The sequence below is a fragment of the Branchiostoma floridae genome, chromosome 2 (assembly GCF_000003815.2).
Source record: "Branchiostoma floridae strain S238N-H82 chromosome 2, Bfl_VNyyK, whole genome shotgun sequence".
NCBI lineage: Eukaryota > Metazoa > Chordata > Leptocardii > Amphioxiformes > Branchiostomatidae > Branchiostoma > Branchiostoma floridae.
Genome location: NC_049980.1, coordinates 16,449,950 through 16,474,373, shown reverse-complemented (window position 1 = coordinate 16,474,373; position 24,424 = coordinate 16,449,950). Strand labels below are relative to the sequence as shown.

Sequence of the window (24,424 nt, the reverse complement as noted above, 5' to 3'; positions counted from 1 at the left end):
AAACACGGCTGCGCGAAAAAAACGAATTTTCCCAGGGAAACCGCCTAGAAACCAATAAAGCTCATTACTTCATAAATCTGAAAAATGAAAATAAAAAAAAATCCATGTGATAACTTTTCCGCAATCTACGATGACCCCAACCCACCCGTGGCGGACATAGAACGCACGATCCGGGTCATCAGGCGAAAAGGTCACGTTGCCGATGGCACGAAATAGTACCACAAAGTCTTCGCTGCACAATCAACAATACGCCACCAATAAATGCTACAACTAACAGGCTTATCAGAAAATAAAAAGATTCATACACAGCTATAACGATTTTATGGAAATCGGGACCAAAACATAGGAAACCAAACCGCACTTCCGGCCTATTACCATACCCTTACGCCAACTCCGGTCAGATTTAAACTCCGACCCGGAACCTTAAGAGGCACCATTTCAATTAAAAGTAGAAAAAAAGCAAGAGGAGGGTTTGTTGAAAACTTCCACCAAGTTTCAACCACATGCGCCTATTCATCGCGCTGTAACAGGTTGTTGAAAATGGCCCGAAAAGTGCGTGTATCTTGGCGCCGCCACGCGGCTTGGCTGAGTATTACATGTAAGTTCCATTTTTACAACTGGTTATGTTTGTAAGCAATTTGTAGACGTTTTATACAATGTCAACAACTAAACAAGACACTGGTATGTGCAGAACTGTTCTGTCTGTAATTTTAATGAATTGTTTCGCCTCAAGTACCCTTTCAATACGAGAAAATGCCGGAAAAGCAGCACTGTGCGCCCCAAATCCACGGCGCAGGTGAACGTCATCACCTTGCGTTCCAAAATAGTCGCGTTGCTAAGTTCACCTTGGTGATGACGTAACTCCATAACAAATTTCTAAATCGAACTATCTGTTAACGGTTAATTTATTCAAATGAGTGGTGAGTATGGCTTGGCAACACACGTATATCCCGTTACAGCTGGCGGAAATAGAAGTCAGTTCCACCGGATACGACGCTAGTCAGAGTAATGATGTAGTCATTGAAGATCCCCCCGACGAAACCGACGCCGATGTCATCACAGAAAGCGTTGTGTTGCCAGCCGCATCAAGTGATATTATACAAGTAAAAAAAGCTGGAAGACCCAAAAAGCGAAAACCCGTAGTAAAGTTTGAGGTGGGGAATGAAGTGCGACGCAGGAGCACGGGTCACATAGTAGACGATGATAATAAAGCGGTAGATACAGACGTAAAGGACCAACATAGTTACACAAAATATCAGCGTGTCGACAGTGATATTTGCAGTTTGGCGCGGCGTCCGTCTGTAGACGACACACCTGGCAGGCTCCGGCCCAGACAGAGGCCGCCTACGGTTTTAGAGAGCCTGGTAGGTGCGTCGGCTACTCGGCCTCCTACTCCAACTGCAAGTGTTACTGAGGACAGGACTTTCAATGTTCCTCTCCTAGAGAAGCTAATGGATGAATTCATCCTTTCACACAGCATTGCCAGCCCCTGCTGCCTCCCCAAGGTGAAGATCCCAGCGGATAGGGAGAGAAAGTTCGGGCTTGGTTACTGGGAGGCCGTACGATGCGGTAGGTGCGGGTTCACCACGCCAAGGCGCAAGCTGTACGAGGAAGCGGAGCGTCTTCCTGGCCGCACGAGAGGCCCCTTGCCCGGTAAGAAGAATGTGCAGCTCACGCTTGGATTGACGAAAGTCCCAGCCGGGCCGTCGACGCTCCACACGCTGTTCTGCAGCGTCGAGCTGTCGGGACCCACCAAGAGTAGCTTGCACAACCTGGCGACTGGGCTGGCGGGTCCACTCATATCCTTGACACAGCAGGCCCTTGCCGACAACAGGGGGCGATTGCGGCAAGTCATGGAGCTAAGGGGAGATCAGGTGGAAGCTGGCAAGCCAGCGGGCTCAGCCGCAGCAATGGATTGTTGCTACAATAACCCCTGTTACAAGGGGTTCCACCAGAAATCCACACAGGTAGCGCTTCCCGTTAGGGAACAGGAAACAGCTGAAAACATGCTGATTGGTTTCGGCTTTGCAAACAAATTTGGAAAGGTCGGAGAAGCGTCAACCTATCCAAAATCGCAACCTATTGGAAATGCAGAAGAATGGTTAGCTGAGAAAGTTACCCGAGAGATGTATAATTGCAAAGAGTCACCACTTCTGCTTAAAGCTCTGGTTACTGACGGGTGTGGACAGATGTTCAGAGGCGCACAATCGGCTACCCAAAACCTCCACCCCGGCTTTAGCATAGAGCAACAAGATTGCATGGTTCACACCTCGCGTCGTCAGCGGTCCAGTGTTTTCCGCGTGAACTTAAGTTCCCAACTTCTGACAGGGCAGGTGGGGTTTACCGGCAAGGTCGTGAAGGAAGCAGAAAAAGCCTTCCGTACTGTCTTGTCGAAAGCCATAGCCTCGCGCTGTTCAGGGGAACTTAAGGGAGCGCGGGGGTGCTACCCCACCGACGACTCTAAATTCCTTGAGTCAGTTTCGGAAGCTAAAAACAACATCCTTGACTGCTTTTCCGGCAACCACACAAAGTGCTTCGATCTTTCCTTTGTGTGTTCCTGTTCAGCTGTGGCCTCCGACCACACCCCTTCCTACCTCCCCAGAAAGAAATATCTCTTACTAACTGGGGAGGACAGAATCGGGCTAACTGAAGTCCTTGATTCGAAGTTGTCGGAGGACAAAGCAATGAAGCAGCGCTACTTGCGGTCCACGAACAGCGTTGAGGCAATGCACAGACGTATGCACAAGTCTCTGCCCAAGTCTTTGACTTTTAAGACTCTGGGTGAGATGAGGGCTTACAGTGCTATGCACTCCGCTGTGTCAGGCGGGATGGGGGAATCCCTAGCCCGTCTAGGACAGCACTTCGGGGTCGCACCACGTCCAGGCGGGGAAGCGGCTCAGAGGTTATTGCAGCTAGACCGAGAGGCTGACGCTGACAAACGTCGCCAACAGTCCGATGACCACCGCACACGTCGGCACAGGGCCTCGCTCAAAACTGTGTCAAAACGAGTGGAGAAACTGATGTCTGACAGCTCGCCACCAGTCCTTCATCCTGATGAACACGCTTACTTAAGATCAGAGGAGTCGGAAAGTATCATTGATTGACAAACTTAATAAAACTTTCGGTCATATTCGGTCCTTAACACAGACTCTGTTGTCATTTTGAATGAATGAATGAATGAATGAATGAATGAATGGATGGATGGATGGATGGATGGATGGATGGATGGATGGATGGATGAATGAATGAATGAATGAATGAATGAATGAATGAATGAATGAATGAATGAATGAATGAATGATTAGGGTTACACTTAGGGTTAGGGTTAGGGTTACACTTAGGGTTAGAGTTAGGGTTACACTTAGGGTTGGAGTTAGAGTTAGGGTTAGGGTTACACTTAGGGTTAGAGTTAGGGTTACAGTTAGGGTTAGGGTTACAGTTAGGGTTAGGGTTACAGTTAGGGTTAGGGTTACAGTTAGGGTTAGGGTTACAGTTAGGGTTAGGGTTACAGTTAGGGTTAGGGTTACAGTTAGAGTTAGGGTTACAGTTAGGGTTAGGGTTACAGTTAGGGTTAGGGTTACGGTTAGGGTTAGGGTTACAGTTAGAGTTAGGTGCGACGATGTCGTACCGGGCAGCGAAAACGTAAACAATGTCTAAACAACGACCAACTAACCTATTGTCTGAGAAGGCAGTCCTTGTATCCGTCATGTCCGCCACAGTATCCCTTTCTGTTGCACGTTGTCCGCTGCAGATTTACGGCCGCCGGCTCATAGGACAGATGATCAGTGTTGATGCAGAGCTTTTGATGACAGAGGTGACTTGTATGATGATCGGGGGTGAGGATGTGTCTCGCGTGGATAAAGTACATTAGCCGGTGGACATTCAGGGTAAACCGTCTGTCATCAAAGTGTGACCTCACCTTGGTGCTGCCATATCCTTCTTTGTCAACCCAATGATTCCATTTAACGCATCCTTTGTGGTCAGCAGCGTCAGACATGTTCAAAAGTTTCTGTTTGAGGAATTCTGCATAATCAACGGACAGTGGATGCAGATAGAATTCAGACATCTTTGACTCTAACAACATAGATTACAACCGGATGCCTGTCGGCTAATTCACATAAAGGCTCGAAATTCTTCGTTTTTTTACAACTTTTCAAGGCACGCATAGAGGAAAATACTACTTTGACAGACGGAACAAGCAATATGATATATGATGATATGAAATGACAACAGTAGGAAACATTGAACTTGAATTCATGTTTTATTACACAGAAAATTTCAATAAAGACCAAAAAGTCTGTGGTTCACACAACTGTAGGATTGTGCAAAGAGATGTAGACCTACTCTTGCGTCTTTCTTTTTATTAGTTCTGAACGGCAAAGAAGATTAAAGGCAGGTGTGAAAGGAGAAAGGTGTTTGACCCCCGCTCTGGTTCAGGGTGACGTCATAGCCGCAACAAAGGGGGAGGGGGGCAAATGACGCATATACATAAAAGCTGCCTGGAGGCATCATAAGAGCAAAAAAAACACGGTTTTGGGCAGTTTTCTGGTAGCCCACGGCACAATGTTTCTAAACCATACCCTTACGCCAACTCCGGTCAGATTTAAACTCCGACCCGGAACCTTAAGAGGCACCATTTGAGTTTTTTCACGATTTCGTGGCAAATCTGACACCCTCGGCCGAAAGCAAGTTTCAACCACATGCGCCTATTCATCGCGCTGTAACAGGTTGTTGAAAATGGCCCGAACATGCAGCTTCGTGATTCACTGATTTAATGGTTTCTACTTCTACAATATTTTGGGTAAATAATGACGAAATGTTTGTAAGCAATTTGTAGACGTTTTATACAATGTCAACAACTAAACAAGACACTGGTATGTGCAGAACTGTTCTGTCTGTAATTTTAATGAATTGTTTCGCCTCAAGTACCCTTTCAATACGAGAAAATGCCGGAAAAGCAGCACTGTGCGCCCCAAATCCACGGCGCAGGTGAACGTCATCACCTTGCGTTCCAAAATAGTCGCGTTGCTAAGTTCACCTTGGTGATGACGTAACTCCATAACAAATTTCTAAATCGAACTATCTGTTAACGGTTAATTTATTCAAATGAGTGGTGAGTATGGCTTGGCAACACACGTATATCCCGTTACAGCTGGCGGAAATAGAAGTCAGTTCCACCGGATACGACGCTAGTCAGAGTAATGATGTAGTCATTGAAGATCCCCCCGACGAAACCGACGCCGATGTCATCACAGAAAGCGTTGTGTTGCCAGCCGCATCAAGTGATATTATACAAGTAAAAAAAGCTGGAAGACCCAAAAAGCGAAAACCCGTAGTAAAGTTTGAGGTGGGGAATGAAGTGCGACGCAGGAGCACGGGTCACATAGTAGACGATGATAATAAAGCGGTAGATACAGACGTAAAGGACCAACATAGTTACACAAAATATCAGCGTGTCGACAGTGATATTTGCAGTTTGGCGCGGCGTCCGTCTGTAGACGACACACCTGGCAGGCTCCGGCCCAGACAGAGGCCGCCTACGGTTTTAGAGAGCCTGGTAGGTGCGTCGGCTACTCGGCCTCCTACTCCAACTGCAAGTGTTACTGAGGACAGGACTTTCAATGTTCCTCTCCTAGAGAAGCTAATGGATGAATTCATCCTTTCACACAGCATTGCCAGCCCCTGCTGCCTCCCCAAGGTGAAGATCCCAGCGGATAGGGAGAGAAAGTTCGGGCTTGGTTACTGGGAGGCCGTACGATGCGGTAGGTGCGGGTTCACCACGCCAAGGCGCAAGCTGTACGAGGAAGCGGAGCGTCTTCCTGGCCGCACGAGAGGCCCCTTGCCCGGTAAGAAGAATGTGCAGCTCACGCTTGGATTGACGAAAGTCCCAGCCGGGCCGTCGACGCTCCACACGCTGTTCTGCAGCGTCGAGCTGTCGGGACCCACCAAGAGTAGCTTGCACAACCTGGCGACTGGGCTGGCGGGTCCACTCATATCCTTGACACAGCAGGCCCTTGCCGACAACAGGGGGCGATTGCGGCAAGTCATGGAGCTAAGGGGAGATCAGGTGGAAGCTGGCAAGCCAGCGGGCTCAGCCGCAGCAATGGATTGTTGCTACAATAACCCCTGTTACAAGGGGTTCCACCAGAAATCCACACAGGTAGCGCTTCCCGTTAGGGAACAGGAAACAGCTGAAAACATGCTGATTGGTTTCGGCTTTGCAAACAAATTTGGAAAGGTCGGAGAAGCGTCAACCTATCCAAAATCGCAACCTATGGAAATGCAGAAGAATGGTTAGCTGAGAAAGTTACCCGAGAGATGTATAATTGCAAAGAGTCACCACTTCTGCTTAAAGCTCTGGTTACTGACGGGTGTGGACAGATGTTCAGAGGCGCACAATCGGCTACCCAAAACCTCCACCCCGGCTTTAGCATAGAGCAACAAGATTGCATGGTTCACACCTCGCGTCGTCAGCGGTCCAGTGTTTTCCGCGTGAACTTAAGTTCCCAACTTCTGACAGGGCAGGTGGGGTTTACCGGCAAGGTCGTGAAGGAAGCAGAAAAAGCCTTCCGTACTGTCTTGTCGAAAGCCATAGCCTCGCGCTGTTCAGGGGAACTTAAGGGAGCGCGGGGGTGCTACCCCACCGACGACTCTAAATTCCTTGAGTCAGTTTCGGAAGCTAAAAACAACATCCTTGACTGCTTTTCCGGCAACCACACAAAGTGCTTCGATCTTTCCTTTGTGTGTTCCTGTTCAGCTGTGGCCTCCGACCACACCCCTTCCTACCTCCCCAGAAAGAAATATCTCTTACTAACTGGGGAGGACAGAATCGGGCTAACTGAAGTCCTTGATTCGAAGTTGTCGGAGGACAAAGCAATGAAGCAGCGCTACTTGCGGTCCACGAACAGCGTTGAGGCAATGCACAGACGTATGCACAAGTCTCTGCCCAAGTCTTTGACTTTTAAGACTCTGGGTGAGATGAGGGCTTACAGTGCTATGCACTCCGCTGTGTCAGGCGGGATGGGGGAATCCCTAGCCCGTCTAGGACAGCACTTCGGGGTCGCACCACGTCCAGGCGGGGAAGCGGCTCAGAGGTTATTGCAGCTAGACCGAGAGGCTGACGCTGACAAACGTCGCCAACAGTCCGATGACCACCGCACACGTCGGCACAGGGCCTCGCTCAAAACTGTGTCAAAACGAGTGGAGAAACTGATGTCTGACAGCTCGCCACCAGTCCTTCATCCTGATGAACACGCTTACTTAAGATCAGAGGAGTCGGAAAGTATCATTGATTGACAAACTTAATAAAACTTTCGGTCATATTCGGTCCTTAACACAGACTCTGTTGTCATTTGAATGAATGAATGAATGAATGAATGAATGAATGGATGGATGGATGGATGGATGGATGGATGGATGGATGGATGGATGAATGAATGAATGAATGAATGAATGAATGAATGAATGAATGAATGAATGAATGAATGAATGAATGATTAGGGTTAGGGTTGGAGTTAGGGTTAGGGTTACACTTAGGGTTAGAGTTAGGGTTACACTTAGGGTTGGAGTTACAGTTAGGGTTAGGGTTACAGTTAGGGTTAGGGTTACAGTTAGGGTTAGGGTTACAGTTAGGGTTAGGGTTACAGTTAGGGTTAGGGTTACGGTTAGGGTTAGGGTTACAGTTAGGGTTAGGGTTACGGTTAGGGTTAGGGTTACAGTTAGAGTTAGGGTTACAGTTAGGGTTAGGGTTACAGTTAGGGTTAGGGTTACGGTGTCGTACCGGGCAGCGAAAACGTAAACAATGTCTAAACAACGACCAACTAACCTATTGTCTGAGAAGGCAGTCCTTGTATCCGTCATGTCCGCCACAGTATCCCTTTCTGTTGCACGTTGTCCGCTGCAGATTTACGGCCGCCGGCTCATAGGACAGATGATCAGTGTTGATGCAGAGCTTTTGATGACAGAGGTGACTTGTATGATGATCGGGGGTGAGGATGTGTCTCGCGTGGATAAAGTACATTAGCCGGTGGACATTCAGGGTAAACCGTCTGTCATCAAAGTGTGACCTCACCTTGGTGCTGCCATATCCTTCTTTGTCAACCCAATGATTCCATTTAACGCATCCTTTGTGGTCAGCAGCGTCAGACATGTTCAAAAGTTTCTGTTTGAGGAATTCTGCATAATCAACGGACAGTGGATGCAGATAGAATTCAGACATCTTTGACTCTAACAACATAGATTACAACCGGATGCCTGTCGGCTAATTCACATAAAGGCTCGAAATTCTTCGTTTTTTTACAACTTTTCAAGGCACGCATAGAGGAAAATACTACTTTGACAGACGGAACAAGCAATATGATATATGATGATATGAAATGACAACAGTAGGAAACATTGAACTTGAATTCATGTTTTATTACACAGAAAATTTCAATAAAGACCAAAAAGTCTGTGGTTCACACAACTGTAGGATTGTGCAAAGAGATGTAGACCTACTCTTGCGTCTTTCTTTTTATTAGTTCTGAACGGCAAAGAAGATTAAAGGCAGGTGTGAAAGGAGAAAGGTGTTTGACCCCCGCTCTGGTTCAGGGTGACGTCATAGCCGCAACAAAGGGGGAGGGGGGCAAATGACGCATATACATAAAAGCTGCCTGGAGGCATCATAAGAGCAAAAAAAACACGGTTTTGGGCAGTTTTCTGGTAGCCCACGGCACAATGTTTCTAAAGAAGTGAAAAAAATGTCATTGCGCCATTACTTATGACGTAGCCCCGTCCTATTAAGGTCTCGGACCGGAGTTTTTTCACGATTTCGTGGCAAATCTGACACCCTCGGCCGAAAGGGCTGTGAGTTCCCTAAGGAACATGGGCCGACATTTTTCATTACTCTGATGGAAAGTGGTGTCATGCAGCTTCGTGATTCACTGATTTAATGGTTTCTACTTCTACAATATTTTGGGTAAATAATGACGAAAAAAGTAACTTTTTGAAAAAAATGTGTTATTTTTACGCATTTTCTAAACACGGCTGCGCGAAAAAAACGAATTTTCCCAGGGAAACCGCCTAGAAACCAATAAAGCTCATTACTTCATAAATCTGAAAAATGAAAATAAAAAAAAATCCATGTGATAACTTTTCCGCAATCTACGATGACCCCAACCCACCCGTGGCGGACATAGAACGCACGATCCGGGTCATCAGGCGAAAAGGTCACGTTGCCGATGGCACGAAATAGTACCACAAAGTCTTCGCTGCACAATCAACAATACGCCACCAATAAATGCTACAACTAACAGGCTTATCAGAAAATAAAAAGATTCATACACAGCTATAACGATTTTATGGAAATCGGGACCAAAACATAGGAAACCAAACCGCACTTCCGGCCTATTACCATACCCTTACGCCAACTCCGGTCAGATTTAAACTCCGACCCGGAACCTTAAGAGGCACCATTTCAATTAAAAGTAGAAAAAAAGCAAGAGGAGGGTTTGTTGAAAACTTCCACCAAGTTTCAACCACATGCGCCTATTCATCGCGCTGTAACAGGTTGTTGAAAATGGCCCGAAAAGTGCGTGTATCTTGGCGCCGCCACGCGGCTTGGCTGAGTATTACACCACACCACGGCAGGGGTCATCATCATCGGGGATGAGATCCTGAAGGGGTACACACAGGACACCAACACGCACTTCATCTGCAGGTCAGACATCTGCAGCAATGTTGCTTTCATAGCTTTTGCGTCGCCGTCTTGCCCCCCTCCGCCTGTTATGTCCTCAGCTAATGTCACTGTTACAGGTCAAACGGTCTGTTAAAATGGGAGTGATGACACCGAAATATTTACACTTGGAGATAGGTGATGTCAGGACATCAGGATAGAGGGGGTTAAAGCTTCGACACAGAAGGGTAACCTAGCCTATAACTGGTGGGGGTGATCATCAACTCCCCTCTTCATTTGTTTTTGAAAAGCCCAAAACGAATGAATAAATAACATTTATATTCAATGCCGAGAAGTCTGATTTGTATGTTGTAACACAATATGTAACTTTTTGTTCCAGAAAACTCCACTCCCTCGGTGTGAAAGTTGAGCGTGTGTCAGTGAATCGGAGATGACCTCCCCACCATAGCGGATGAAGTGGCACTATTCTCCAAACGCTACACCTACGTCCTTACAGCTGGTGGGATAGGTCCGACACACGATGACCTCACCTTCCAAGGGGTTGCCAATGCCTTTGGGGAGAAGCTTGAACCCAACCCTGAATTAGTGGAACTGTGTCAGAAGTACCTCGGTGCAGATGCCAATGATATGTCCTCACCACGAATGAAGATGGCCCTCGTACCCAAGAGCGCAAAACTGCTCTTTGGTTACGACACGAAAACCAAGCAAAAATCTCGCTTCCCCATCATCAACGTGCACAACGTGTTCGTCTTTCCTGGCATCCCAGCCCTGATGGAGAAAGCCCTGACCATGTTGGAAAATGTGTTTTCTAACAAGGATGTCACCTTTCATTTCAAGGAAGTTTATGTCAGTGCTGATGAGACGTCCATTGCACCATACCTGAATATCGTTGATGCCAAATACCACAGTAGGGTACAGCTGGGGTCCTATCCAAACTGGTACAATAATTACTACAGAGTCAAGCTGACTCTGGAATCAGAATCGGAAGAGGACTTGAAGGAAGCCCATCAACATCTGCTCAGTTTGCTGCCCCCAGATAAAGTAGTTAACTATGTAGAGAGAGATCCTGTAGGACAGGCAGTACAAGAGGTGTATGGCCTGGCACACAAAGATGGAGATCCTCTCGGCATCAAGGGTAGGTTACAGCTTGTAATGTAGGCTCCTTGTAGTGTCTTTATTACAGTTTAGGAGACCCCCTGTTAAGTTATTTTGACAGGTGGTCACTATGTGATGGACAGGACTTTCAATGCCTTTGTCAATGGTAAAACATGTCTAAAAGGACCACCAAAAAGTCATCACATTGTCTTTATGTGAATTAGGGGATCACTTGCACTGGCTTGACTGTACGTATCTTGTAAGAAAAATCTTTCTTTAATTTGAATGTTCCCAAGCCAGCAACTTGAAATTTTTATGTTAAAAGATTCTTTTTCATGCATGACTTTACCTTGTGTGGTGATTTGTTGAATGATATACTGTGCATACATGTGCAGGCATGCGATGCCAGATGAACAAGTAATGATAGCTTTTTATATGCTGATAACAAGACATTACTAGTACTTAACTGTAAATTGGTTTCTCTGTTGTTGTTTTCTGTAGTCAAGGCAGCTTTGTCAGTAGTTGAGGAGTGTCTGGAGAAGTATGAAGTCCCAGAGTTCTGTGTGAGCTTCAATGGTGGAAAGGACTGCACAGCACTGCTGCATCTTATACATGCTGCTATAGCAAAGTAAGAATTTTAGAAAATTACAGATACACTATTGATTCCTTCAGTTCTCTGAATTTACAAGTCTGCAATTTTGCCAATTTGTTCAAGTACTTTTGTCACCAAAATTGACTACATTCAACCATAGCTCGCTCACTCAATTACTTCCTAAGTAAAACTCAAATCCCATCTCAGTAACATGAAAATAGAATATCTTCATTGTCTGTCTCATGTATATTCACTCACTCTATGATTGTACACTAAAATTGATTGTTGTTCACTTTCAATTAACACTTATAACAGCACAAACTTGCAATAAACTTGAACATTAAGCTCATTTGTTGTTGCTGCAGGAAATACCCAGTAGGGCGCCCACAGCTACAGGTGCTTTACATCCAGCGACCTTCACCATTTCCAGAGACTGAGGACTTCATCAGCAAAACTGCAGAAAGGTACATCAAAGAAATAAGAATCCAATTCAAAAATTACCACATCATGTACCCTTTCTATTCAATTGTCCTCAGAGGTATGTAAAAACGCCTTCTTGATTATTCTGTGCAAAACCAATTGCTGCCTATCCAAGTTCCAGGCCAGGCAGTAGACCCTTTCTCCCTACAACAGCTGTTTGCCAGGAAACCCAGTCTTCAAAGTTTTTCATTACTCGAGAAAAAATTATTTAAGGTTTTGTTTCAATTTCAGGTACAACCTTAAGATGCACACCTTGTCAGGAGATTACAAGGAAGCCTTACATGAGTTGAAGAGGACCCAGCCCCAGATCCAGGCTGTGTTGATGGGACAGCGCAGAGGAGACCCTTATGTGTCACGCACCAACATGTCAGCCTTCTGCATGACAGACTCAGGATGGCCACAGTACATGAGGGTTAACCCCATGCTGGTGTGTACTTTGAACATGTTGATTTGTACTGATTCTGACAATGGTGAATAAAAAATAAGAATTGAAAAATCTGGTCAATTTCATCAATTGTAATATCCTCAAGCTATACTACTAGTCTTACAGGGTTCAAATTAAAGCATACATATTGTACATATGGAAAACATATAAACTTACAAATAGTTACAATATTAACAAGCTTAATCATGGCAAGTCTCGAATACAAATGGTGGATGGAAAGTTTTTAGACCGGATAGGAACTCAATGTGAACCCCTCTGGTATGGCGGTTTATAGATTACGATACGCGATAGAGGAAAGTTCATTTTTTGCTTTTAATTTAGGTAGACAATAAGTGTAAAACTGTTGGAAGATAATCTAGCTTGGAGATAATCTCATTGTGTATCTGTTAGTTGAGCAAACAGGAGCAAGGGAATTGTAAATGGTTGTTTAAAAAATTAGCTGCGGATATATCTCAGCGGCTTCCAGTGGAAGACCTCCTACAAAATCCCTTGCGGTGGTTGGAGTCTCAAGCTCCATATGGTTTGCCCTTGCCCAAGTTAGACAGCAGGGTTGGTAATTAATCACTAGATTGCCTTAGGCTACAGTAATGTAGAGAAAAAAAACTTTTTTCTTGCTTGTACATTTTTGTATTTATAATTTTTTGCTGTTTTCTTGCCAGGAGTTCACCTACCATGATGTGTGGGGGTTCCTACGATCACTCTACCTGCCATACTGTATACTGTATGACAGGGGGTAAGTACACCTTGTTTTCAGTATTATGCACATCACACATTTTGTCCCCATTCTTGTTTATTTGGTCTTGGATAAAATGATGATGCTCAATCAATGCATATAGTCAGTACCAAGTTATAATTAATGGTTGACCCCTTAACATGGTACATACAGTCCAATGTATAGGTGAACACTAGTATTGTTAACTCATTTAGTTTTGCTGTGGAAAAAGAAGGGAGGTTTTCAGGCTGTTCTAAGTTTGCAGTAGAAACAGTTCTGTAGAAGAGTAGTTAAACATTGGAAATGCATAGTCACAGTGTCATAAATTTGAAGTAGAGAGGTCACAGCAAACTGCATAAAACTAAAACCACCACAAACATTTCTCGATTTCCACTAATTTAGCAGTGAAGATTAGCAAGTTTAGATGTATTCAGTTTACATGATGTATTACATCGTTTATACAGCATAGTTCCATTTGGGCAAAAGCATTTTTGTGTGTTTTTGCTTTGTTACCTTCTTTGTTTTATAAGCATGTCAAACTCACTCTCAAATATTACAATTTTCCTTTCCATGTTGGGGTGGACCATTCAAAACTTATAGTGGGTGAGTCCAACATGACCCATCTTAGTTTATTTAAACTTCACCAAATAATAACTTGATTATAACCTCATCTTATTATACCAATGATCAAATGTATCTGATTATGTCAATTGACTCATCACAAATTTTAGTCTAATATTGAAATGAAATACAGGTAAATTTGCAGTATAACTGTCATACCAAGCCACATGTATGTTAATGGTAGGGGCTTGTGTTGATTATTTTTGTCTTTGAAAAAGTTAGTGCGTGATGCTGTTTTCAGAGGTAGTCCAAATTACACTTAATTCCTAAAAAAAACAGTAAAACTTAAAAGATTTTAATTGATCATTCTTTGGCCAATGCAGGTTGATAACTTAGTTGAGTTTGTATGCACACTGGTGGTGGGTACGGACTGTCTGAGCAGACCATGGCCTTTTAGCACCCAATTTCCATTGCACAGCAACTACTAAGTGACTGTTGAGTGACCAAAATTGAATTTATATCCCTTTATTTTATAATGAGAATATTTTGTGATTCTGGGTTCAAGAGTATCATTTCAAAAAAGTTATAACTATGAAATTTGTTGACTGATCAGTTGAATCTTCGGTCATGATGGACAACCAAGGGTTATCTTACAGTCACTTGCGGTCGCAGGCTCTAATAGAAAGGAGGTGTTACTAGTCAGGATGGCTCCCAGGCAAGTTGCTCACTAATATTATCAAATTCAACATTCCCTATTTGTAAATGTGCATCTGTGTGGGTTCTACAGGTACACCTCCCTGGGGAACATGGTCAACACCAAGCAGAACCCCCACCTGAAGTACGTGGATGAGTTTGGAGTGACGAGATACAGGCCGGCATACATGCTGGAGGACCAGACGGGGGAGAGAGATGGCAGACATTCCTAACTCACTCATCACACTCCAGCAGTGCCAACATGTAACATGGTGTTATTAATCTCAACTTTTCTGTTCAAAATGACATTTTCTTTAAAATATGAACGATAAATTACATACTGTACAAGCCAGATAATTCCTCAACAGATTAACGCACAATTCTGTTGATTGCACGGAATCCCAAAATGCCTAACTGGTGCGGTCCAGCTGGATAACTTGGCATTGTTGCACCACCTAGATAATTGCATGAAATACTCTGAAAAATGGGGTGTTTGCAATTAAATGACTATATAAGCTAAGCCATGGGGCACTTGCTGTTACAAGTTGTAGATGTTTATTCCCTTCTATCCTGGACACAAACTTGTGTCTAGCTATAGACTGACATGACTAGTGGATGATGTATTAGGCAGTTTTTTAAATATAGTTCCACTACATTAGATAGGAGTATTTGATAATAATGACAACTTTGCACAATTTATGTGTCTTCTTTTTATGTGAAAAGTAGCAGATTTGCAGTTGATTGAGAATTCACAGGCAGGAGACCAAATACAGGAGTTAGCGGTATTAGGACTTGGTCAGATTCACTGACAAGAGTAGCCATTTTATTGTTATGCAAATACAAAATTCTTCAAAACCTTAGGCAAATGTGTAAATAGTGTATATAATTCAGGAAATGTCAAAACTTGAGAAAATTCCATTTTACATGTGACAAATCAGCCTGAAGTAGATGATAGGCTTTTTACACTAAGTCATAAGAAATAACAGTAAACATAGTGTATACAACATGTGTATACTTTTCATAGCAGATCATGGTTGATAATTCAAACCAACCCGGGTTGAGCCAATGATAGTTCTTAGTCAGTTTCTCAGGGACATTATAGATGGCCATGACATGTTATTTTTAGTCATTGATTGGGTAAATCATTCTCTAGAATGTGATTTTTAGGCACTTGACTGTCACTTTATTATGAAAGAATTTACCCGTTTCAGTGCATGTATTCATGTATCTTGAATAAAGTGGAATTGTGACCAAATTATGATTTGCAATAGACGAATTGAGATATACCAGGAAATTGTCATGATACATTTATTACATACACAGAGTAAAAAGCTGTGGAAAAACTCTATACTTACAGAGTTTGAGGGACCTATTGGCTAGAGAGTGGTAAATGGTAGATAAACAATTACAAAGCAAATGTTAGATGTACCAAAGCATAATGACCAATAAATTGGTTAGTTGTTAACATTTGATTAGCAAAGACTTAGTCTTGTATTTAATGCAATTAAAGGTGAATGCACAGTCCATTTTCTCACATCAAAAAAATATATTCTTGTACAACGATGAAGATTCCAATTTGTATGCTCTGAGAGCCTAATGAAAGCAGTCATGATTAGCCATATATAACATTCTTTCATGCCGATATTTTGCAACAATAGAGCCGAGCTTGTCCTCAGCAGAACCAGAAGTTGAACTGGCTGCAGAAAATGACATGCCCAGGCAGGTCCTTCAGGGTGAACCTCCCCTTCAGGTGGAACTGGAAGGGAACATCAGATAACACATTTACCACATTTGTAGCAGGAGTGTTATAACAGATTGCTATCATCTTTTCAACCAATGACTATAAATGGTTGGATCCAATCCCTCCAGTATGGACCCCTACTCTTTTCGATAATAAGTGAGAGGACCTCCAGCTTCTCGTCCCATCCATGAGAACATCCCTAATCGAAGCAAAGTACGCAAAATAAATCCGTTTCCATTTGAGTTGATTGACCAGATAAAAGGTGTGCCAAGTGTCTGTCCAAAAGGCACAACAACGTAACAGATTTGAACCCAAACCTTAGGAATTTACGTCACCAAGCCACAATTAATCATCACAGTTGCACCATTTCATGTCAATATGATGATGGGAATACTCTTATGATAATCACCAGAGAAAAAATATTGACTATAAAATAAAAGAGATGCACACCTCTGGCTCTTCCTGCGCCAGGTCCAGACTGAAGTTGTACCGTCCCCCGGTATGAAGAGGACACGTCAGGCCGTAGAAGTCGTACTGGTTACAAGCGTAGATGTACGGTAGTGGAGCAGGCTCCGGCTTTCCTTCCACAATCTGGTTCATCAGTATGGTGGCGTTCTGCACAGTCTCGACTGTAGGAATAGATGTTGCTAGATAATACATGGGGACTCCAGTTTTGCGAGAGTTATACATTTTCCATCTTCACCTCAGTAGTGATATGACGTGTATTGAAGTTTACCACACATGTCATTTACTCTTTGAGAATGAGTGAGACAAATTATCTGACAAATACCAAATGCACTCACGCATGCTGAACTCAATATTGAGGTAGCCGCACGGCACAAAGTCCACCTGAATAACTCTTCCCTTCACGGAACCTGTAAATGATATAAGCTCACACATTATAATGTCAGTATATCATTTCGTGGTAAAGTTTACAGGTGATTTAGATTCAAAATCAAATCCTGTACCATGTAACGTTGCCACTTCACGGACCAACGGAATTGACAACCGCTGAACTCACCACAATCCTCAAATTTCAACAGGTGGCTGTTAGCCCCTGTCAGCCACACAACCAGGAACAGAAAAGACCGACATGTTACCGCAGACATGTTTTTGTGCTGCAGTAATTTGGACAAGGCAAAAGAAAGTGATTGGAAAGTTGTGCTGATAGAGAAGTTACATGCAACTGGACGTCAAAACATGTTGACGTCGCACTTCTGTATTTCTGAACTCTGTACTCTTGGCACGGTTTGAAGGACGTCATGTAGTATTGGGATCCTACAAGTGCAGTTCAAGATGAAACGGTAGGCGGCGCTTAAAAACGAAGCTTGATGGAGTGAGTGTATGATGGCACCGGTTCTATTAAATGGTGCACGCGAAAAGTAACAAAATAAACAACATAGTCACGTATCCTGAAGCATGTTGACATTGGCTATTTGTCCGTGAAAGATAACCATCAGGTTCTGATTACCGATCCTACAACATTACTTGCTAATGGTTTCGTAACAAAAATTGCTGTTCGGACTTTTTTTTAGTCACATAGCCAGCTGTGCAAAGGAAATAATCATGTAACCACCCTCATGGAAAGGGTGTCCTGTCAGGAATCGAATGTGATGAGAAGTTACATCAAGCATAAATTATATAAATGATATGTGCTGCTGAAATATGAAATTATGCATTCAACTTGCCCCCTACCTATCGGAGGCAGTGGCCGCTAAGCGACAAAAAATTGACAGATCGCTCAACGAATTTCGAAGATAAAGAACTTTTTAGAAATTAATTTCAGTGTTTTGCTGTCCTTTAATCATACACAATTGCATCACATTCCGATTATCAATATCAAGGGTCACACTGATCCAAATTTGGTCGCAGTACGGTCGATCTGCGAGGGGGTATTAAGGACCTTTGAATCACATGTCCTGTGAATGAACTTTGTTTTAAATTGTTAAACTGTTATCCGTGCAATACTGTCCATTCATTCTAGTTAAATGTCCTTGATCTATTGTCGAAGGTTTGGCATTCTGCACGTGACAGTCAGCAATCTGTCTCCAATGTTTCACAGGAACAAATCTCACTTATGTTATCGCTTAAGTGTATTTGATCTAATGCATGTAACGGTAGTCAGGGATTGGGACGCACCGGCCAATCAGTTGAATGCCATCACTAAGGTGACGCCACAAAGCCAGCATGATTGGGATAGGAAGTATTTCTTTATGTCAAGTGCTGCCATATGAACTCATTCAACTTGAACGTAATGTCATTGATTTTATAACAAACTCATGTTTTCATCAAATGAGGTAAAAAATTTTATAACGTTATATCTTCTTGAGACTGAAATATCTCAATCTGTTCTCCATAGTATTATGACTGACTGAGTTGATTTCAAATTGACCAAGCCCTTGGAAGTCTGGCGTGGGTAAAGAGCCAGCGCAATTAATGTGCAATAAAAATCCCTGACCAGCTGTTAGCTATTGTATGAGACTGACATTGTACATATTCAAAAAAGCATATCTTTATAAGCCACATGCTTATTTTCGTTGCTGTTGTGGAGTAAGGAATGAGTCACATACTAGTATTCGACTATGAGTCCAAATGCCTGTAATTTCTCATCTCGCGCCATCTTAACAGCTGTAAAAGAGGAACTGTTAGAGGCTCAGATCAAAATTGGCATACAACCTACGAAGACATCTTTCATTATATATGTGTGATTTCGGCTTCCTACAGTAATTGTAAGTTGGTAAGATGTAGAGGAACTTATCTTCTGACAGAATTCCAAGGGTGTGGTCCTTTTGAAGGCAACGCAGTCGCTCATAAAAATCTTAACAACAAACTGAGATACTTAATTCAAAAGAAGATATGTTCGTGTACCTTTGTGCCAAATTTAATTTAGTTTGGTGAAAAAATGAGTCTGTTGGATCGGAGACTCTTTGGATCGGAGTTGGCCCTAGGAGAGACCCCGATCGCAATATACACTAGTAGAATTGCCGATTCTCCTAGGAGAGATCCCGATCGGAGTTGGCCCTAGGACCAGCTCCGATCGCGATCTCTCCTAGGAGAATCGCCGATTCTACTGGATCGTGATCTCTACTGTGACATATACATGTACCTTTAAACTTTTGGCCTCTTTCAAGACATGCTGGAATGCGAGATACGCCCTGGCTTAAGTGTTGTCATATCAGGTGAGAGTGCAAGCCTGGGGATCTACCGTTGAGCAACTAAAGCAGAATTTGTATGACCCCTGTTTTTATAATTGGAATATGATGCACGTTGTTAAAGTATGATTAGAATACAAAAGCGCAAAACGTAAAAAGAACCCTTCTTAGTCTTTGAAATTCGTTGAGCGACCTGTCAAATATTTGGTGCCTCAGCGATCGCGCAGCGGTCACAGTCGCTGGTAAAACTGGGGTGTAACTATTTAGTGAGCAATTATATCTACTTCTTGTTGTTGTTGTTGTTTTCTTTCACAACGTGAAAGGTGAAGGTAGTGGGAGGTTAATAGTTGGACTGAAGCTTTTCTGAACTATCACTATGAGTGGCCGATACTTAATGCACCGTTATTGTGAAGGCTTACATCAATCTTGATGTTTGTCTGCGGGTAGCAGATATACCCAGATGAACGGAATGTACATAGAAGTGATTAACCTGAACAGTAAGCCATAGAATCCCCCCTATGGACAAAAGCCCTGTGATAAATATGGCTTCAGACGACACAATGTTTGTCTGGTAAGAAATGGATGGTTTTGCAATCTCGCGACATCTCCTGGTACAAAGGCGTCTTTTCTATCGGAACAATGCATTTCCTATCTTAAATAAACTTCCAGATAAGTCCCATTCTTCTGAGTACGAGAAAAAAAACGGGCGGTCTAAATTGAGAGCGAATGCTAAGCAACTCAAGAGGAGCAACGGACCACAGCGGTGTTGCCAAAGTGGTGACACAGCGATAAGCTGGTCCGAACCAAGGCGGCAAGGCGCCATGTGTGTGTAACGTGGATTTGGTCACATTTCCCTGCAGCACACTTCAGATATGTTCTTCTCCCAACTCTCACATTTTATCGTGCCGAGGGCGGACCAATTGAATTCTTGTTTACCCACTTATATTGATAGCGGTCAGGGTTCGGAAGTAGATGTAATAGAAAGCGACCATGTATCGTTTGTCATGTTTCTGACTTCGCGTTTCTGGCTTATATTGACAGGAGGTCACAACAAGTGCCCGGCCTTATCACCCTGTTCGTAATTATAAAGAAAACAGCCGAGATTTGATGGGGAGGGTGGGGCAGCAATAAAGGGAACGCTGGAAGTGGGAGCAGTGCTGCTGATCCAGCGGGTTTACTCCCACTGCAGATTGGAAATAGTTTCAACGGGTTTTCCCGTTAAGAGTATCATCATATGTAGCACAATAGTACTAGTAGACACACAGCATCTCATTCTCGAGATTCATAGACATCGACTAATGACAAAAGTCAGCCGCCTTGAAATAATGATACAACACTTAACCTGACATTATACCTGTCACAATGATTGGGCGCCCATGGTTGCTTATGCTGTGCACAATTGGTTTGATCTATTCTACTTTATTGAAACTGGAAAGATGAGTTGCTGACAGTCGAATCGAACCCACTAAAATTGAAGTAGACCAAAGGTCACTTTGTCTCTTTCTTTTGACTTTGTTCTTCATTTTGTAATTACAAATGCTGAGTTGTCCTTACCTAAGCCGTAAGCAAATAGTCCCAATTAAAAGTAGTTTTGTTATAGTATTACACAAACAACACGCCATACGTCACAATGACGTTGCAGCTCTTGGTTGGACGCTTTCTTTGTCCAAAACGTCATGACAACGCTTGTGGGTACTTTTTGCAGTAAACACATTGGGTAACAAAAACACACCTTTCTTTACTGTTTCCATCGTTAATTGACAACCACGGGGTATAAAAGGGGCTGTTAAACGCCACTATCTGGCACAAGAGGAACCGATCGTCCCGGGATCGATTCCCAGACGTAAAAGGTTTTTCTCAACATCTTTTAAGATCGGGAAAGGTTTCTCAAGAAAGAAGTGTGACAGATCGGCGAAGATGGGGTGGATCACAAAGCTTGTCATTCTGACTTTCTTCGCGGCGGCCCGCATAGACGCCAGGTGGGTAAAATGTGCCCCGAGCTTTTGCACTAAACAACTGCCATTACAGTTTATTTGATGGAATGAAGGAACCTGGCTGACCAGGATTTTTTCTTATAAGAACACACTTTAAACCTCTTTCTAACACAAAATAAGAAACTTTTATAAATTGCTGTACTTTTTTCAAGAAAAGTTTATGGAAAAGATCGATCAATTCAAATCGTTTTCATTGTTGTTGTACTTTTTGTAGGACTTTGAAAAATCTTTAAGATTAAAAGAAGTCAAGCTTTTGCACAGATATAAGCCAAAGAAAACGATAGTTGCAGCTTGCAGCTAGTGTATTTGGTGCAAAATTAGAGAAAAGACTCTGCCAAGCGCTAGCTAAATTCAAAATGGTAAAACGAAGTTTAAGACGCTTTAGTGTATACTACAAATTAGCCATACATGCATTATTTCTTTTTTTGCAAAAGTTAACATCAAGTTGTGTTTGATTTTTCAGGCTGCAGAACTCCAGAATGTCCATGATGATACGTAAGTCGTCTTTGCGTCACTTGTTCGTTTTATTCTCGTTCATCTTTTGAGCTTTGACACTCCCTTTTCCGGGGTGTGAATTCCTTAGATTGGGGAAGAAAAGACTGGTACACATTTGTCAACATAACCATCATGTTATGGCCCTATTTGTTCTTTTCAATGGATTAAAGATGCATTTGTGTGGAAGGGTCTCCAAAGAAATCCGGAGTTGTTTGGTAACTGCGTTACGTTCACGTGAACACCTACTGACTAGTGCGTGCACGTCTGCTGCTGGCGGTTACTGACTCTTGTTACTCATCCATCCATGACATGTGGGCGACAAATGAAATGTTGTATGAATCTCATTCATTGTATCAAACCCATCAAGAATCTTGGATGATAACGTCAAACAATGCAAAGTTTTTTGTCAAAGACAGTAATTAGAAAATCGAGCCAATCCAAAGAAACTACAAAAAATAATACTTCTGCGACCACATTTGAAATAAATAGGTATGGGCCAACATAAATTGCTTGTGCCAGCAAAAATAGTTTGCCTGATACTTTGCCAATTTGCAACACTGTGTCCGATTTTGTTCTGTGAAGTAAAGTTACAGAGAAAAGATATAGTCTACTATACCATATGATTATAATATTGCTTTAAGATGATGAGAACTGAAAGATTATCTCCTCTGTTTCAGCTCATGCGGCCAAAACTGCAAACGGTAAGAAATCCGTGAACTTCCTCCCTATGCTTAGAAATGGTATTTGTTATTTTACGAGATTGTCTTTTGCAGTATTCAGCGTAATCACTACCCGTTCCTTATCGTTTCCTTACAAAGTGCGTACGTATGATGTTGGATCGCATTTAATGGTAGTGGTTGTTGTGAATTTAAGATATCACATGTTAGCCCCGGTCACAGATATTTTCCACAAAGAGGATAAATTGTAAATTTGCCCAACGTTCTTTTGCTTTTGGCGCATGTTAGTCATTGACTCCCGACTTGCAATTGCAAACAGGTTACATGTAGCGTGTTTTCTCGGGTGTTAAATCACCACACTCTGGGCCTCCCCTCTACGCCTACCGATGAACGTTCAAATCCAGGAAAGGCGTGGCAAAGCGCGTTCTAAATTGATTGTATGTGAAGAGAGGCGATCTTCTCTTCTTCAATAAACCAAAGAAGGACAATGTAAGAAACAGCCTTTTTGTCAGCCTTACGGTGAATGAGACCCGTAAGGCTGACATGAAGTCTGCTGCATGAGACAATTGGGATGGCATTCCTGGTAAGTAAATATTGCGATAAATATTGGAGCCAGTTCTTACCTTTGATAAGACTTAAGCAGCATTCTCGTTACGCGTCACTGCGGACACAACAAGCGTGCACAACCGTCTACTCGTCTATTCGGCAGTTAAAACATTTGAAGGCGTTTTCCTAAAGGAGAAACACAAAGATGACGTCAATGTATCTATTCCTCTGTAACACACTGTGGGTCTGTGTCGATATGTCATAAGGATGTTGTTCACTGTGCTCAACAAATATGGTTGAGACTGAAGCTGTATTAAAGCATGTATTTATCGTTAAGAGATCGAGTGTTATTCATTCAGAACTTCAAAACGTTTCTTAAAGATTTTGACAAGGTGCAATTAGGAAAGTGATCATGTTTAACAATAAAGTTATCAGCATTGTTGGCTGAAGGTTAAAGTAAGGTAAAGCGATTGAACCTCCGAGTGAGAACGTAGCATGGCACAAAGTGCTAGCTAGTAGTGCAATGCGTCTGCGTGTTTAGCTAAGTACACGCGTCGCCCTATTCCTCTCGATAAGTCTGTTGGCTTCTTTTGCTTAATTCCAGAAGTTTGACGCTTTAGACTTACGCCCGAAACTCCCTCACACACGCGGGCGGTACCTTTACGCCACCACCCGAAATGACGAATGTAATCCTTTACAATCTGTCCGTGCTGGGGTTTTAGGTTACATGACTGTTGTACATTTCAAATCTGCGCACTACATGTACCCGATAGATGTGCAGCTCGTTCATCTATTGTTTGCCGTGTGTGGCTCAAACATTGCACAATGGATCTTTCGTTTTGGCAAAGCAATTGACTCTGGAAATAGCCTCACCTCTTTCAGCACATTTCGATAATTTGACAGGATAAAGGGATCTCTCTTCACCTTATCCATTCATAAGTATCTTTCAGGCAATCTGTCACTCAAATGTGAATGCCAACCAACTTTTCTTCACCGTTTACCATCACACATTTGAAAGCAAACATTCATAGTCACAAAAAGTCCATGTTAGACAGCTGTTCTTTGGGTTCTTCCAATAAAAACACACAAGCTAGACGGTAATATGAAGAATGGTGCAAATTAGTGTGATAGGAGAAATTAAAGCTTTGTGTGTGATTAACAGACACCTGGAGAACCAGTGCTAGTGCGAAACTAGAGGTCATTAATTTACAAGGCATGTTAAAAAAGACTAGTGAACACATTCGGCAATGACGCAAACGCCTTTCTTTCCGATCGTACTTTGCGCGGCTATAAACATCACAATAATGCAGGGCTTTGCGGTTTGCACTGTTTGCCACTTGTTGTTAGCAACTGCAGGGAGCCATGCAAAAGACCATTCAAAGTCTAGGTCGGGACGCTAAGTCCTCCTTTCTGCTGTATTCAATGGGTTCATGTGACGGGGGCCCCCAGCCAACAATCGAATGATCTGCTCACTTACAATCTACAATTGCTGAAAGAGTTTATGATGATCAGTTGCCATGGAAACGGTTACGCACGTGCAGTATTTTATCGCTGGCGGCCGGAGACGT

General features: G+C 43.0%; 3 protein-coding genes across 4 annotated transcripts in view; 2 read left to right on the top strand and 1 right to left on the bottom strand.

Annotated features, from left to right (window-relative positions):
- Positions 1 to 4,946: 4,946 nt before the first annotated feature.
- Positions 4,947 to 15,506, top strand: LOC118408680 (FAD synthase-like). Its single transcript, XM_035809536.1, is given in 12 exon segments — positions 4,947 to 4,989; positions 5,637 to 6,293; positions 6,758 to 7,282; positions 9,607 to 9,697; positions 10,053 to 10,095; positions 10,097 to 10,808; positions 11,270 to 11,396; positions 11,726 to 11,824; positions 12,072 to 12,267; positions 12,945 to 13,018; positions 13,598 to 13,600; positions 14,346 to 15,506. Coding segments are annotated over 12 exon segments (2,709 nt in total). The 3' UTR covers positions 14,485 to 15,506.
- Positions 14,883 to 17,232, bottom strand: LOC118409559 (NPC intracellular cholesterol transporter 2-like). Its single transcript, XM_035810666.1, has 4 exons — positions 17,014 to 17,232; positions 16,796 to 16,867; positions 16,443 to 16,621; positions 14,883 to 16,007 (listed from the first exon to the last, which is right to left on the bottom strand). The coding sequence occupies exons 1-4, from the start codon at positions 17,099 to 17,101 to the stop codon at positions 15,924 to 15,926; spliced, it is 423 nt and encodes a 140-aa protein (XP_035666559.1). The 5' UTR covers positions 17,102 to 17,232; the 3' UTR covers positions 14,883 to 15,923.
- A 3,706-nt stretch (positions 17,233 to 20,938) lies between these two features.
- LOC118409552 (mucin-5AC-like) overlaps positions 20,939 to 24,424 on the top strand; it is a 47,855-nt gene continuing 44,369 nt past the window's right edge. For both annotated transcript variants that reach the window (XM_035810655.1, XM_035810654.1), the window contains exons 1-3: positions 20,939 to 21,123; positions 21,602 to 21,633; positions 22,311 to 22,334. In XM_035810655.1, the coding sequence (XP_035666548.1) occupies positions 21,062 to 21,123; positions 21,602 to 21,633; positions 22,311 to 22,334 (118 nt within the window). In that variant the 5' untranslated portion in view covers positions 20,939 to 21,061. The remainder of the gene's footprint in view (positions 21,124 to 21,601; positions 21,634 to 22,310; positions 22,335 to 24,424) is intronic.